The following is a 17,797-nucleotide window of genomic DNA, read 5'->3' on the forward strand; positions in this document are numbered from 1 at the left end:
AGATCAATATTATGATTTAGGTGTGATTTTATGTTCAAAGTGAGCCCTACTTCAACTCCCAATCCTCACAATGGATTAGATAGGTATAAAAGGAATGTTGTCTCTCCCATTTTAAGATGTTCTAATTCAGTTGAGTATCCATCACCTCACATTACAAGAGAATCCATCCATCCTAGAAATCATTTAACCATTCAAATAGAAGATAATGAGTTTAAACATGTCATCTCTTTGTTGTGGCAATCCTAGAAATCCCTATGCAAGAATGTATTTTATGATATCATTTTAGGTCTTTGTGCAGCTATGTTATTGCATGAATACTCATGATCTAGCTTTGCAAAGCACATGTATTGTCAAGGAGTAAGCTTCTTATCAACCCTTTTAAAATAACAATGTACTTACTAACCTCTCATGAAATTCCATTTCTAAATAAAGATTAATTCATAAAGAGGATTTTGATGGGAAAACCCCTTGCTTGCAACATTGTCCTTTTTTTGTATTTATAAAAGAGATGTATCAAAGCATTCACCTTGGATTTAGGAAGGCCTAAGAGTCTTTTTTTAATTTTTGGATCTAAAATATTATTTTGGCTTAAGGGTGAATTTGACCCACACGGGAAAGCCTAGTTACCCCTATCTACCTAATATTTATTGATGGGAAGAATTAGTTGAGATTTTAAGTGTAGATCAATCATTATGTTTTCTTTTAAAATTTGACCTTAAAATTTTCTTATTAATCTAATATCTATTCTTGATTAAAAATAGATCTTTTTATCTCTTCTTGGTTCTAGATTGTCCATTAACACATTCAACCTTCATTATGGTAGAGAAGAACCCTTACATCCATTCAATACTTAAGTCATCTTACACCTAGTATATATACTCTTTTTTAATGTATTGATAGGAAGATAGACCAATTATTCCTAGGTTTCCCATAGAAGTGAGTAAATATTCCACTTTGATTTTGGTAAACCCGATATCCTTAAATTTATACTTGTCATTTACATTCTTAGACCTAATTTAAAACGAGTTTTTGTTTTCATGGTAAATCTTATTAGATTGTATTGGTGTGTTATCTCTCATTTTGTTACATGCCTTATTACCTCTATTTATTAATAACATGAAGTAGATAGTACATTAACAATTGTATTTTATGTTTTTGGTATGCCTTCATTGTACTCCTATACATGGAAGCATGTGAATTTCCAGTTCTCTTACTTCCTAAAAGTCATTTTTCAAGAATTTTATCCAAGTCTCATGTAATTTTATCATAAACATTTTAGAAAATTACATGCAATATGTCAATTCCTAGATCTCCTTTTACCCCTCTCATTTTATTCCTCCAAATCAATAAGGTTAATTTTCTCTTTCTTTCCTAAATTCAACTTCTATGCTTATTGTGTACCATTCTTTTTAGGGTTTCTTGAGGGTGTGGAAGAGGGAGAAGGATGAGGAGTGGGGTTTACAAAATAAATTCCACCATTACTAGGTGGGGCTAGGGCAAGATGAAAATTTTAAACATACAAGATTAAACCCTAGTGTAATATAGTGTAGCCTTTACCCTTTTTCCTCCTATCCCTAACATTTGCAATAGTAGCTTCAAGATCATCAATTTGATTGTCCTCATCTATTTTCTTAACAATGGTCTCACACTATTTAAGACATTATTCAATTATTCATATCTTATCAAAGTACACATTTTACTGAGTTCTCCCATTTTATTATCCTCTTCAATTCTTCTTTGTCTCTTCTCCTCTAACTTCACAAAAAATTGAGTGGAAAGCTATCTTGTGGTTATACTACATTCCTCTTGAACTTTATTAATTAAGTTAAAATTGAATTCTCAATTAAACATTTTTTATATTATAAGAAGCCAAAATAAGGGGGTTTCCCTCTAGTACATCACCATGGATAAACCATTAATAGTAAAAGACTACTAGAAAAACCTTTGTTGATCTTTCTTGTGCATTAAGGACTAATAATATTTGACCTATTCTTACCAACTCATTAATTTTTCATTAAAAATGTTCTTTAAATAAACTCACTTTAAAGTTCAAAACTATCACGTAAAAAAGTAAAATAAAATAAAAGAATGTGTTAAATTATGTTAATTCCAAAAAATATATATATACCCTACCGTTTGTGCAGTTTTGACAACATTAAATTTCCTAAATAATAAGTAGAGGGCATGGATGTGATTCGATAGATACCCTACATGCCAATGGCCATGACTATGTGTATGGGGGCAATGACATCCAACCTGTGCAAATATGTTGCAATGTAGTCAGTGTTGTCCCTATTGTACACCAGCTAAGTGCAACATATTTACACTACTTTTTATCCATGCCATGTATGTAATTACAACCATTCATATATCTTCCCTTTTTCACCTTACAAAAGAGACAAGATGGATGATTTGACATATGCTAGGCGATTTTACATATGTCAAGCAATTTGGTTATTCCAAATAAAAACAATTTGTTTAGAATATTTTGTATTATTAATTAACAATAATAAAAAATAAAAAGTCATGAAAGTGAAATTTTTGAAACCATGTTTTTACTCGTGCAATCTAAGTTTATATGAAAATTTAAAAACATGAATTTTAATTTATATAAAATTTAATAATAAAAACTTAAATTGGAAATTAACTTATTATATTGTTTAAAATATATATTTTTAATAATCACAATACTTTTAAATAATTTTATTTTGAATTAATTTTAGTCTTGGATTTTTTATAAAAATAATTATCTATAAAAGAAATATTTATAAATTTATAAATAATTACCTATAAAGGAAATATTTAAAAATTTATTTAATATAATTAGTAAATGATAAAAAATAGTTTTTACTTATTTATTTAAAGTGAACTTAATACTCTTGAAGAGATTGAAAAGATAATTTGGTAATATTAGTTTTATAAATTGTACAATGATATTATTTTTTAGAATAAGAATGTAAAAAATTATTTAGTAAAATATAGGGTAAACTAAAGCCTAGCATTTAAGAATTGGAAAAGTAAATATTTTATAGTAGATAAAACTTTACATTTTACAACTAAAATGGTATTGTTTGTAAAACAAGAATGAAAAAAATTAATTATTAAAATATAGGGTAAATTAAAGCCTAGCATTTTATAATTGGCAAAGTAAACATTTTATAGTAGGTAAAGCTTTACATTTTACAACTAAAATGATATTTTTTTTAAAAAAGAATTAAAAAACTTAATTGGTAAAATATAGGGTAAACTAAAGCCTAACACTTTACATTTGGCAAAGTAAACATTTAATAGTAGGTAAAACTTTACATATTACAACCAAAATGGTATAATTATTTTTAAAACAAGAATGTAAAAATGTTAATAAGTAAAATATAAGGTAAAAAAAACCTTAACATTTTACTATTAGCAAAAGTAAACATTTAATAATCAGAAAAACTTTATTTTAATAATTTATAAAACTATTATTCTCTATTAGAATTTTTTATTGATTTTCATGGTATCAATCACATTAAATGAGGATATTTTCATGTGTCTCTACTCATAAATGTAAGCATTACAATTGGCATCTTTAAAGTTTCATGCTAACTTGCACATACTACAAATCTGATATTACCTCTCAAACTTACTAGATTTCAAGATGGTTTCAATCATAATGGTCAACAATTTTATGGCTACAATATATCACTATTTTTACTTTCTAGACACCTTATCTTCAATATATGTAACAATTATGTTTTTAATTAAAGGAGGCAAGAAAAGGGTCCCTAACTTGAGAAACATTAAGGAAAAAGAACTTTTCTGCTCAGAGCCATTATAGTCAAGCAGTAGGAAAGACCAATACTGTAACATAGACTATTAAAGATCCTCCACAAACTAAAAATTAATTTAAAAATAGAGTAAGTTCTACTAATACTAGACTCTAACTTATTAGCTGAAACCTTGTTGATGATCAAAAAGGATAATTGAGTCTTAGAGTAATGAACTTTAACATAAACCAGATTAAACATAATAGTATTTAGAGTGTGTCTCAAAATTACAAGAAGGACCGCAACCAACCATAATAGAATTAAAATAAAAGTACTGAACATTAAGATGAACAAAAAATGAAAGCCAAGACTAGGAACAAGGCTTTTTTAATATTCTCCCAATCCTCAAGCAAGTGCCCGAGATCTTTGGTCCAGTTGTGAACATCCCCCACACTCTTCATTTTCACGTGAATGTCATTCTTCTTCACGCTAGCTTTCTTGAGTTTTGTATGACACGTGACTGTACCAAAGATGGCCTTACTCATCATCTCGTTTTGGATTATCCATTTAGTTGAGATAGTCACTCCCAACTCTATACCATAAATGACATTTTCAAATAAATTGTTTAGAGCTATCACTTTTTCATTAAGAACCTTAATGTGATCTTCCAAGTCCCTTTTTATATTTTCAACCTTGCTTTCCTCACTAGTCTCCATATTAACTAGGGTTTTGAATTCCATATTAGGGTTGTTGGTTTTGGGGAAACATCAGGTTCTATAAGTACCTCAAAATGGGCTTCCTGGGATTCTTGTTCAACCTCCTTCGACTCTTCTCTATCCTCTTTGGCTTCAAATTTCCCCTTTGTGGCACTATTCTATGCTTTCTCTGAAGTTTCTTCAATCTCAGTATCATAGGTTTCATCCTCATTTTGGTCCTGGCTTTCCTCTATGTTATCTTCCTTGTAGTTCTTACCATTTTTAACCTTCAATCTCTCTAATCGCCTTTCACTAGAGCTAGACTCAATATAATAACCCTGAGCCTTCATTTTCATGTCTCCTTCAATTTCCCTAACAATTATACTCTTCTTAGGGGTTTTAGCCATGCTAGTTTTAGATGACACATTTTTTTGTTTTGCTAGGGTTTCCAATAGTAAGGACTCTTCTAGGATTTTTGTGTTTTTGTTTCGCTTTGTGAGAATCCCTAGGATATATGTAACAATTATGTTAACATGGATACATTACATTTAAAATAATAAGAAATACAAATTAAAAAATTGAAAAATAGTATCAAATTATGTAAGTAATTAAAAAATTACAATTATAACAAATTTGAACAACTTGATAAATAAATTTAAACAAACAAACACAATATACAAAATAAACTAAGTTTAATAAATATCTTTAATAAGAATATGCAATTATATTTGTAAGAATATTTTATTTATTTATTAATTATGTTATTAATTTTAGTTTTAATTTAATTTTATATATAAGCATGTTTACAAAAGATTTTGAAATATAAAATTTAATTTAAAATTACTACTATTAAAAATGAAATAAATGTATTTAAAAAATATGATAATTAATTTTTAAATTAAGTTTCCAATACATTTAAATTCACATCCTGTAAATTAGTCTATATATATTTGCAAACATTTTACTCATTTTAAAATTTTATGAATCTCAAACACTAAGAAAAATAAAAGCAAACAGCTTGAAAATGCAACTAATTTAAAATAAAAAAACAAGATGATAGCCGTGGAAGACATAAATACGAACAACAAAGGACAACAATTGAGCGTTATGCTATGCTATGCCATACCATACATACATAGATATGTTGCACAGTAGTCTTCTGCGGTCAAGTCAATAATACATTGTGCTCTCTATTTTACTCGGCTTTTCATTCTTGTAAGATACGCGTTTTTTTTGTGGTTGTTTTCGATAACTGAGCAGCCAGTTTAGGTCACAATGAATTTCGCAGTTGTTCTTCGCTGTGTTATTTCTGTCTGTTTGGTGGGCTTTAGTGTTGCGAAATGCTTTCCTGAAAGGTGTGGCTCCGTTAATGTGAGCTACCCTTTTTGGATTGGAAAGTCTGATTGTGGATACCCTGGCTTTCAGATCACATGCGAGAAGGAAATAGATACTGGGAAGTTCACTCCATTCTTCAAGGCCTATCTTGGTAAATTTACACAGAAGCACCTTCCACCATTCTTTTGCAAGATTATGGACATCGATTATACGGGCCGTCTCCTCATAAATTCGGTTTCGTTGAAAGTCCAGTCGTGTGATCCAGACACGAGTGCATCGAGCTTCTTTCAACCACCTCACGGGGGTCCATTTACTATTTCCAAGTCCAATAAGTTCGTTGTTATTGGCTGCAATAGCTTCGGTACCTATAAATTTGGCTATAAATGGGGAGATGCTAGATGTATATCACCATGTGTCTTTCAGAGTGATCCGCCATACTGTCGCTATGGCTGCTGTGAAATTACCATTCCAGATAACTATAGGTGGTTAAATCTGACAGGTGGAGGTGTGTTTGGTTTGCGTAATTCTACTACCCACGAATTCGATGAAAAATGTGGCTTCTCAACCATAATGGATCCGTCTACCTTCAAAGTATTGGATGACAAAACAAACCTCTTTTGGGATGGCATAAAGGCAGATTATGGTCTCCGCCTTAACTGGGGTATCGGCCTCAAGAATTGTTCCATGGCCAAAGGAACCGCCAATTATTCTTGTTCTATCAATGCAGAATGCATTGACTCCCCTTCTGGACTAGGCCACGTATGCAAATGCCTTCCTGGGTACGAGGGAAACGGCTACTCGAATGGCACAGATTGCACAGGTATACCCCCCAGTTTCCTAAATTAAAACTCTCAGTGTTATCTTGTTTTATTGTTTCATTATCATGCTGCTCTCAATTTTCAAAACTGTGGAGTATCCTAATCGTAGTGATGATTACTGTTCAGACATAGACGAGTGCAGTGATAAGAAGATGAATATGTGCGTTAAAGGAGAGGAAGGAGGAATATGCTATAATTTGGCAGGATCCTACAATTGTTCGTGTGCAAAGGGTTACAAAGGAAATGGTTACTCCAATGATACTGGTTGCAGAGGTATATTCTTCCCCACTTTTTCACAATTTAAACCACAGTTTCTCCTTTATAATCGTTCCTCTTGAAAAAAGCTCGTAGCGATGATGATGGTGATGAATGCAGACATAGACGAATGTAGTCCTGAATATAGAGGCATGTGTGTTGACGAGGAAGGAGGAGGAATATGCCATAACTCGGAAGGTCGGTACAGTTGTTCGTGTGCAAAGGGTTTTAAGGGAGATGGCTTCAAGAATGGGTCAGGATGCAAGTCCGAAAGCTCAAATAAAACCGTCATGGCTGCAACTATAGGTGAGTATGCGCCCCATCCACAATCTTTTATGCAGTTTTCTAATTTCAAATATTTGTCAGTGAGTCATTAATATGGGTGCGTTGGCAGGCTCTGTTTCTTCATTTGTTGTAGTTTGTTTAGCAGCGATCGGAATATTGTGGTGGCTGAGAATGCGTTACCTGAAACACGCGAGGGATGAGTACTTTCGGTCAAACGGAGGTTTCTTGCTAGAGAGAATCCTCGCAGATAAGGGCAAACAAAGGGATGGCAAAAATTTCAGGATCTTCTCTGAAAGTGAGCTCAAAAGTGCCTCCCGAGATTATTCTGATGAGATGAAACTTGGTAGCGGTGGGTCAAGCACGGTATACAAGGGCATCCTCTTAAATGGTACAACGGTGGCCATTAAAAAGTTCAAAGAATTTCCCATTGGTGCAGAGAGCGAGGAAGCCATGAACCAGTTCATCAACGAAATTGTGATTCTGTCTGGTCTTCGTCACAAAAACGTGGTGAGCTTGGTTGGGTGTTGCCTGCAAACACAATCTCCAATTCTGGTATACGAATTTGTTGACGGGGGAACAATTTCTCATCAGCTGCGCTCCGGTCATTTGTCTTGGCAGAGTCGCCTGCAAATCGCCATAGGCAGTGCAGATGCTTTGGCATACCTCCATTCAGAATTAGATCGCCCCATCATTCACAGAGACGTGAAGTCATCTAACATTCTTCTGGACAACACCGTCACTCCAAAAGTTGCAGATTTTGGGATATCTCGGCTTCTGGGTGGAAATGATACGCATCTCATCACCAATGTAATGGGCACGTGTGGTTACATGGATCCTGAATACTTCGACACGGGCATGCTCACTGACAGAAGCGACGTGTACAGCTTCGGCGTATTTCTTGCAGAGCTTCTCACCGGTCGAGAACCCCTGTCTCCCGGAAGACCTCCACAGGAAATCGTGTTATCTAAGTTCTTTCTTTTCAAATGTAAGGACAACTGCTTGACTGAAATCTTAGATCCAAGAGTGCAGAACGAAGAGAATCTGAATGAAATGACAGCTGTGGCAAACATAGCTAGAGAATGTCTTAGTGCAGAAGGAAGTGAAAGACCATCAATGAGAGAGGTGAAGATGAAGGTTGAGGAGATTGGAGCTTCCAGTACAACACTTGCCACATCAATTCCATGTTTAAACATCCTCGACCACCAGATTTCAAGTGGGGGTCAAAGTGGGTCAATGAATTCACTATTTCAGCTCACAGAGATGTCGAGGGTTCATGGACGCTGATCTACATCTACTATTATAATGTTATGAGATGCTTCAAACAGTAGGAGTTGGACGCCCTTTCTATTAGGTGTTTATCTCAGTGGCCCGTTTTTATTTACCGTTTTGTGGGTTTATCGTTGGCAAGCAATCAGTTGTTTCTGAGCTATAGGTCTATTTCCATATACTGTGTATTCGTATTGCTGCTATTGGACTTTGTTCATGTTGATGTATTATGTGTCCTTCACGAGACTATGATGATAAGAGTGTTGCTTCTATTGTTGAGGGCAGTCTTTTCACTATGTTTTTTTTCCCATTTATGTATTATTTCTTTATAATAATAATAAAAACCATTTGGTTGCATACTTATTGGACTAGTATTTGTCACATTTCTTGTGATTTTTCTTTCATCTACTATAAATATTGTTTCTAAGATGTTTCTATCAGCGAATTGAAGGTAATTGAAAATTTTGAGTATTGTTAGTCTTAGAAATTGACAATTTCTAGTTTTTCTTTAATTTTGTATATCTTTATCTTAGTGGTCATTTCTTTTTGGTGTTACCCTAATAGTTTTTGTTTTAAAGGGTTTCAAATTCTCTTCGAAACTTGTAAAAAATGTTTCATGGATTTATTTACTATATATTTTTGGGGGACGATTTTGATATTTTGAAAGTTTTATATATAATTGTAAGTTTTAACTATATATTATCATATTATATTTAATTTATATATAAATAAGCATATAATTATATTATTTATTGTATTTGATCATACTCATCAGTGCTTTTGATTAATACATTTATGACTAGGAGTGAAAATTTTTAAAGATGGAGAAATGAAAGTAACCTATAACCTTCTAGTTGATAAGATAATACTAGTTGTTTTATGATTAATTCTCAAAGACTGTCTATTAATAATTTTGAAGGTTTTACAAACACGATAGCAAACTAGATGAATTTGAACTTATAGGAAATTCAAATGTTAAACTCACAACACTAAGATTAATGATTTTATTTTCCAAAATCCTCAAAAAGTGAGGTTTTAGCGAACTCTTTATGTGAACGATGCAAGAAAGGCTCATTCTAGGGTTTATTTTTCTTTTGCATAATAGGGAAATTCTTTTTCTAACCTAGCCAACCTCTAGGGTTTGCTAATAAAGGATGATCGCCACTCTATGTTGAGATCTAGGATCCCCAAACTTCTCGGCTCTTATTTCAGGAATGACAACTTCATATCTATTGGCAAAACATATATCCATTTAGGAAGACAAGGGAATCCTAGATCAAATCTTTAGGGTTGGTGATGTAGAGCTCTATAGGAAGAAAATGGACTCATCCCACCAATCACTAGGTTTACAAGACTTCATTACTCTCACAAGAAAACTTGACATTAGTCACATTTGGGAAAAAATGTTCATTGTTTAACTTTCCATGACAATAACCTTCTTAGCTTGCCTACGTCAACACCTCCAAATTTACTCTACAAGGTTATAAGTGTCTACTAAGGACCTAAGAGGTAGTACACAACTCAATTCAATCATGCCCTAGAATAATTTGAATTTCTTTTGGAAATTTTCAAGGTATTTTACTAGGACAAGCCTAATTGTCAACTAGGTCTCCTAAATGAGTTATTGGGACTTAACTTTCACATAATCCAATGGACTGTCCAAAAAACATATGGTTTCAAAAATACCTTTTGGGGATTCTAATAAAATCCAAAATTTTTAAGCTCAACTCACTCATTTGATCAAAATATTGCCTATTACATCTCTAGGGCTAATAGGCCTAAATATATATTCAATATGAAGAAACTACTCACAAATGGACTTATTTCTTCAAACCCATTTCATTTTGAGGTTCAGTTTTTACCATAACCACCTAAAAACACAATTTCACTAGACTACTACCACCCTAAACCCATTTTCTATCTCTATATACTAAAACCTCAAGAACTACTTAGTTTATCGACCAAATGAAGATGCCAACCTAGGGCTTTATTGTTATCTTCACTCCCTGAACTTCCCCACATGAAAATAACTTAAAATTAAACTTTAATCACATTACTGAAAAAAGGGCATTGGAATCTACTTGAGGAATTTCTTGAGTAATGGATTATTTTAAAAAAAACCCTCACCAAATCATGGTTTTAGACTTAGTCACACAAAATAGTAAATTATTCTTGAAAAAATCAACAAGAATTCAGAAAATGTATACGAAATGAAATCTAATGTACTGCTTGTTGGTGTTTGAAAACGTTACTAGTTTTCAATTATCCCAATGAGAATATAACTTATCTAGGGGTACCTAACTCCCATCTTCAACACATCATTTTAGACATTGGGACAACTAAAGGCTAGACCCTTCCTCACTTCAGGCTCTGCAAAACCTAGGCAGGTGGACCTCAGATTCAAATAATATGGTACCAATGCAAAAAACATATTCTTGAATCTAACAAAGCAAATAACAACCCCTTATATCTCCTAATAACTCATGTAATGACATAGATCTATAATAGCAAATTGCAAATCTAGGAAATTCATAAGCTGAGTGAGGGTCATACTATTCTAGCTCTTTAACATAAAATGTAAAGATGATTTGAATTTGATTTGATTTTATGTGGGTGGGGAAAGTGGATGAAGACCAGGTATGAACAACAAACTTATGACCCGATAGAATTAGTCAAGCCCCAAAGTGGGTCCAGCTAGAAAATAAAATTTGTTTCTAAACAACTGATACTCAAATTGACCTTCAAAACATCTCAAACTGATTAAAATCAAATGTGACCACTGAACAATCATTTATGAGTCATTTTATCACTTTTTGCAAACTATCAACTTTGCACTAGGAGGTTCGTTGACTGGCCTTAAAAACTGACCAAAACACCTTTCTATGCTCTAAAAACTAGCACACTGATTCTTTACTCTGCACTCTTGCACCATGTTGAATCTCATCTCATGAAAAATTCAAGGTTAAAAGATATTCGCTGTCAAAATTGATGAACTGCCTGCAAGAAAACATGTTAGAAAGCAATAAACTGGGTTTGGATTGTTGGAGTTGAGGAAAGCCAACTCCGAAGATTCCCAAGATCACCTACATGCAAGAACCTGTCAAAGAGAAGCCAAGGAGAGGAAGAGCATGGAGTAAGGGAAAAACCCTAAATGGACATGAGAGACAATATGTGCAAACACAAGAAGAAAATGTATTTACAATATGCACAATGCCTTATGTTATGTGATTGTGAAAATACAAAGAGGGAGCCCGCTTATAAAGAGCTCATGGAAGCTTGTAGAACAAGCTAGAAGGTGGTAGAAGATAAGGATGACAACTCAACACATATCCATAAAAGGTGGAACATGTTAGAAGGGAACAAACTCCCACGTTGTCAAAAACTAACCACTACATGCATTAAATACAAAATATTAAATAAATGCATTTACCTAAGTAAGCTTAAGTAAATAGAATAATTAATTAATAAATAAATAATTATTTACTCTAACATGGATTTGGCTTAGAAAACTAGGTAAACTAACACCTGGGAAGATGAAAATTGGGGCATCAGTTCATTGTCATGAGGATAGTATAGATCTATGATTTGGTCTCATGATGAATAACTGGGCGCATTTGGCGATCAGTCAAAGTGGGCTAGTTGGATTTTGCAAACTAGAAACGCTGTCAGAAAATCAATTTTTGCAAATGGAATTGACCTGGAAAACTGATAAAACGAATTCATCATGAGCTAAAACTTGAAACATGACAAGTCTCTGACCTCTACAACGCAACACAAAAGGAAATTTTTTATTTTGGTCAATTGGTCAAAAGTTATAACTTGTCAAATAGGCCTTCCCAAAATTATGTGCAATTTGCAAATGCACGAAAATAGTAAACTTCCAACTTTGAGGGATTCAAAACCTAGTCAAATAGATTCCAAACAACTTGAAATCTGAAACATAGGTTCTATAGTATGGACACTAAGTACTCCCAAAGTGGTGAGTCATGACACATTGCTAGGTACAAGATATTTAGTTGCAAACAAAGCCCCCTGTCATTATTTGACACTTAGGTGAGAATGCAGATTTGACAAATGCTCAAAATGGGATTTCACAAAATAGCTCAAAATGTCAATTTATCACCATGAAACATAAAGATGCACTAAATGGAAGGTTCTAGAAGCATTAAACACCTCATAGGGCTTTAAAAGCTTTTATAGGACTCAATTTCTTCAATAGTTCTCAAAATTGACCATGCAATTTTTAGTCCCAACAGTGGCTCTGTCTGGGGATGCATGCCCCTTGTGGGCATGGCAAGGATTCAGATATCTGGAAGAAGTAGACCACACACTTGACTTCAAAAACTTCCTCTCGAACAACTTTATTGAAAGCAGGAAACTACCACCTATTATGTACAAATGATGGCCTAGGGCCACCGAAAAGTTTTCAAAACTTCTTACCTCTATCATATACCTGATTCTTATTACTTTCATCATGAAGTAAATTGAAACTTTCATTTATATTTGCTTCACCCAACACATCACAACTTTCAATCATTTTGTTAGGCAAAACAAAACTACTACCATTATCTCCATAATGCGTATAAAAATCAAACATCCTCTCTTCGTCTTCCTCACTATGAAAAAATGAATCACTATGACCATAACAACTAACATCAAACTAAAACTAATCACCACTAACTGAATCATGCATACTATCTACCAGAAACACAAAGTGCTCATATTCAACCTCATTCAATGAGTTATATGAATCAGATGGTAACTCAACTTGTGCATCTAGATATGAAGAAAATGTAAAATCTGACTTCTCCTTATTTACAATATCAGCACTCCATAAATTAGACTGAACATACGCTGCATTTTCTTCACATTCCAACAAATGATTAGATCTCAAATCAGAAGAATTATCATGAAATTGTATGTTCACAATATGCTGATCTGTGTTAATTTCTTCTTCAAATAACTCACTAGAATGAACCATTTCATTAGTATTACTTTCCTAATCATATGAGCAATATGAATGTATCTCGTCCTTATGAAAACAAGAAAACATGAACCAACAACAGACCTTATCTCTACATCTTCATTCTCAACATAGAAGTCATCATGTGTATTGATGTATGGATTACCATCACATACACCTGGATTACTATCACATACACCTCCCAAACTTGACAGAGCATATTCTGAAACTACATCTTCTTCAACATCAAATTTAGGGGAAATGACTTCACCATATGGAAATGCAAAACGTGGCACAACACAAGCATCCTTGGATAGATTAGCATACCTTTCAAAATCGTGAGCCAACAAATTGGAAATCTCATCAACACTTAACAAGAATTCATCCTTAGTTTATTTTCCTTGGCTATGATTATTATTCGGATGCCTTGGCACATTTGTAACAATAGACTTGTTAGTAATACATTGCAAAAAATAGAATTATGATCATCTCGTACATCTTCTTCTTTAGACAATACCTCAACAACCGGCATTGTAACACAATCACATTCATCACTAGAAGAAAGCCTATTACTATTGTTACACTTTTCCTCTTCTTGAAAATCATCATCATAAAAGGATGAATCCACATTATCCATATTATCAAATTGCTAATTACTATCCTCTGATTTATAAAATTGAGACTCTTCATATTCAATATCACTTTCAACAAATTCATTACATTCATTAACGTTAGACTCATTAGCCTTAAAAGCACTTTCAACCTCCATGATAAAATCTTGGATTTCAAAAATCTTATCTAATCTTGACTTGGCTAGCCAATCAACTAAATTTGGCATAAAAACTTCTAAGAGTACCACTGGCCATGAAGACTCCTCAGGTCTGAAAAACTTGTCAAGATTCATAACTACTAACTTAAACTTCATGTAAATTTGGAATCCACTAAGACCTTCAATATCACCATTTGTATTCCTTATCATTATGGTTGTCTTATTATGAATCTTTCTTTTCAACCTAGCAAAATTTTCATGAACATTTTCAAGAGTTGGCACATCATTTTCAGACCTAAACTCTGAATCCATCTTTCAAAATTTTACAACTCTACCTCTATTTTCTTAGTGCTGAAACCACTAGATGGAGGCAACCATTTCTACCATTCAACTTTCATGCATGACAAAGACATGAAAACTGTAAATACCTTTATGTGTTGTTGTTTGAAACCTCAGATCTGTTGATTGGTACATGGTGCAAATATGAAACCCTTCACACCATAGATAGAATCCTTTGTAGAGCTGCCACCTCCTTGAAGGGGAAAATGAAATCACAATAGTGATTCACCTTTCGAAATGAATTACTTCAATAGATATAAACAATCACATAATATATCAATCAAGAAACTGATAATTCCTCTTTCCCAACAAATTAAATCTGCCCACAAATACGGAAAGCCTCTGATATTAAGACAAAACATGCACTGGTATAGAGATTGACTTTAGAGTCCCCACTCACACTTAGTGAGAAAAGATTTGAAACAATTTTACCATTTGTAGATTCTAAACCAAACTTTAAATATGGAAAACTTGCAGATCACTAACACCTTGGAAAGAGGGTACACTTCATTTTTAGATTCTTGACTCTGATTTTTTGCATGTTCAGTATTTTGAAAACCAGACTGATTGAATTGATTGAACATAAAACTTAGTAGCAACACAATCTATACTCAATCCCTCAAATATACTATTGTCCTAAACAAAGCATCACTGGGGTGCATGTCATTTAAGTAAGAAAACTGAAAAACACATTAGAGAACTTAATGTTACAAATTTGTCATGCCCTTCTTCCTACTATATTGAATCCCTTTTTAAATTCTCAAGGTTTGTCTATCATTCTGATTCAATATAGTCCCCAGCAAAGTCGCCATTTTTTTGGTGTGTGAAAATGTTACCGGTTTCTAATTATCCCAATGAGAATATGACATATCTAGGAGTAGCTAACTCTCGTCTTCAACACATCATTTCAGACACTGGGCCAACTATAAGGCTAGACCCTTCTTCACTTCAGGCTCTGTAAAACCTAGGCGAGTGGACATCAGATTCAAATAATATGGTACCAGTGCAAAAAAAATGTTCTTGAATCTAACAAAGTAGATAAAAACCCCTTATATCTCCTAATAACTCATGTAATGACATAGATCTACGGTAGCAAATTCTAAATCTAGGAAATTCATAAGCTGAGTGAGGGTCAAACTATTCTAGCTCTTTAACATAAAATGTAAAGATGATTTGAATTTGATTTGATTTTATGTGGGTGGGGAAAGTGGATGAAGACCAGGTATGAACAACAAACTTATGATTTGATAGAATCAGTCGGGCCCCAAAGTGGATCTGGCTAAAAAAAAATTCATTTCCAAACAACTGATACTCAAATTGACCTTCAGAACATCTCAAATTGATTAAAATCAAATGTGACCACTGAAAAATCATTTACGAGTCATTTTATCACTTTTTTCAAACTGTCAACTTTGTACTAGGAGGTCTGTTGACTGGCCCTAAAAACTGACCAGAACACCTTACTATGCTCTGAAAACTAGCACACTGATTCTTTGCTCCGCACTCTTGCACCATGTTGAATCTCATCTCATGAAGAATTTGAGGTTAAAAGATATTCGTTGTCAAAATTGACCTCTCAGAACTGCTTGGAAGAAAACATGTTAGAAAGCAATAAACTGGGTTTGGATTTGGCTTGGAAAACTGGGTAAACTGACACTTGGGAAGACAAAAATTGAGGCATCGGTTCATTGTCACGAGGAAACTATGGATTTGTGATTTGGGCTCATGAAACATAACGGGACGCATTTGGCAATCAGTCAAAGTGAGCTACTTGGATTTTGCAAACAAGAAACATTGTCAAAAAATTGATTTTTGTAAATGGAATTGACCTGGAAAACTGATCAAACAAATTCGTCATGAGCTAAAACTTGAAACATGACAATTCTCTAACCTCTACAATGCAACACAAAAGGAAATTTTTCATTTTGATCAATTGGTGAAAAGTTATAACTCATCAACTAGGGCTTCCTAGAATTATGTGCAATTTGTAAATGCATGAAAACAATAAACTACCAACTTTGAAGGATTCAAAACCTAGTCAAATGGATTCAAAATGACTTGAAATATGAAACATAGGTTCTCTAGTATGGATACTAAACACTCCCAAAGTGGCGAGTTATGACACATTGCTGGGTGCAAGGTATTTGGTTACAAACAAAGCCCCCTGTCATTGTTTGACACAGGTGAAAATGCAGATTTGACAAATGCTAAAAATGGGATTTCACATAATAGCTCAAAATGTCAATTTATCACCATGAAACATATAGATGCACTAAATGGAAGGTTCTAGAAGCATTAAACACCTCATGGGGCTCAAAGGTACATCCAAGTACATGCGCATTTAAAAGCTTTTATAGGACTCAATTTCTTCAATAGTTCTCAAAATTGGTCATGCAAGTTTTAGTCCCAACACTACTCTACAAGAGCCTACTAGCTAAAAGTAACCAAAATTATAGGTCAACCAAAAAATGTTCTTATTCTTCAACTCCCCAAAAGTGCTCAATCCATAAAATTGTGTTCTCTCTTGTCAAAAATGATATTAGACTCTTCACATTTCCTTACCTAACCACCCCTTGCCCTTTTGTATTTTATTAGTGAAGTTGAATCCTCAACTTTTAGAAGTTGTCAAAATTGCATTTGATAACTTTTGCAAATTTTTCATCTTGCTAAGAAACATTTTGTCTTTATGCACACTTGAGTCTAGCTTCAATCCAACTCAACATAAATCCATCTTAGGTTTCTAACGACAACCAAAATAAACCCTATGACACTTTGGACATATATTTACATATGACCAAGATCACACCAATGAAGATTAATCACACCAAAAATGGATAAGATGATCATTGAAACAAAATTTAGTGACCCTATACACAAGTTATACTCTAAATTGTATACAATGAGTATTCCTATCCATGTACACCTACACTATACTCCTAGAAGTAAATGTCTGTTTTGTAAGAATACAAAGAGGTAAGTTGTGAAATAGAGAAACCACCACTATTTGGCCTCAATGAAAATAAGAAAAAGTTGTTAAACAACACAATCTCATGTTTATAGGATTTCCATTGAATAATACTTCCTAGGATAATTAATCTCAATTCCACTTTGTGTAACTTATCCATCTAGACTACTTCACTATTAGGCACAATCTAGGCCATTTTACCAAATATTCTTTATAGATATTCTTCCTCGTACTCTTGGAAATCTTGGTGTCTAGTATCTCCAAACTAAGAGGTTGTTGTGAGGGATAAGCCTTAATCAAATGTTCATTTTTTTGTGTGAGAGAACATGGTGTATCATTGAACATTATCTCCCTTATATAG

General features: G+C 33.4%; 1 protein-coding gene across 1 annotated transcript; it reads left to right on the forward strand.

Moving 5' to 3' along the window:
• The first annotated feature begins 5,663 nt into the window (after nt 1-5,663).
• On the forward strand, nt 5,664-8,670 carry LOC149554341 (wall-associated receptor kinase 2-like). Its single transcript, XM_089828446.1, has 4 exons — nt 5,664-6,596; nt 6,721-6,867; nt 6,970-7,155; nt 7,244-8,670. The coding sequence occupies exons 1-4, from the start codon at nt 5,717-5,719 to the stop codon at nt 8,416-8,418; spliced, it is 2,388 nt and encodes a 795-aa protein (XP_089684572.1). The 5' UTR covers nt 5,664-5,716; the 3' UTR covers nt 8,419-8,670.
• The last annotated feature ends 9,127 nt before the right edge of the window (nt 8,671-17,797 follow it).

Source organism: Cupressus sempervirens, chromosome 5 (genome assembly GCF_028749045.1).
Source record: "Cupressus sempervirens isolate cs-2001-9-10 chromosome 5, ASM2874904v1, whole genome shotgun sequence".
NCBI classification, from domain to species: domain Eukaryota; kingdom Viridiplantae; phylum Streptophyta; class Pinopsida; order Cupressales; family Cupressaceae; genus Cupressus; species Cupressus sempervirens.

What these genes read in the sequence shown, in the direction of transcription:
- LOC149554341 (XM_089828446.1), top strand. Translation starts at nt 5,717, where the DNA reads ATGAATTTCGCAGTTGTTCTTCGCTGTGTTATTTCTGTCTGTTTGGTG. An exon ending in CAATGATACTGGTTGCAGAG is followed by an intron (nt 6,868 to 6,969) that starts GTATATTCTTCC and finishes TGATGAATGCAG; the next exon opens with ACATAGACGAATGTAGTCCT. An exon ending in CGTCATGGCTGCAACTATAG is followed by an intron (nt 7,156 to 7,243) that starts GTGAGTATGCGC and finishes GTGCGTTGGCAG; the next exon opens with GCTCTGTTTCTTCATTTGTT.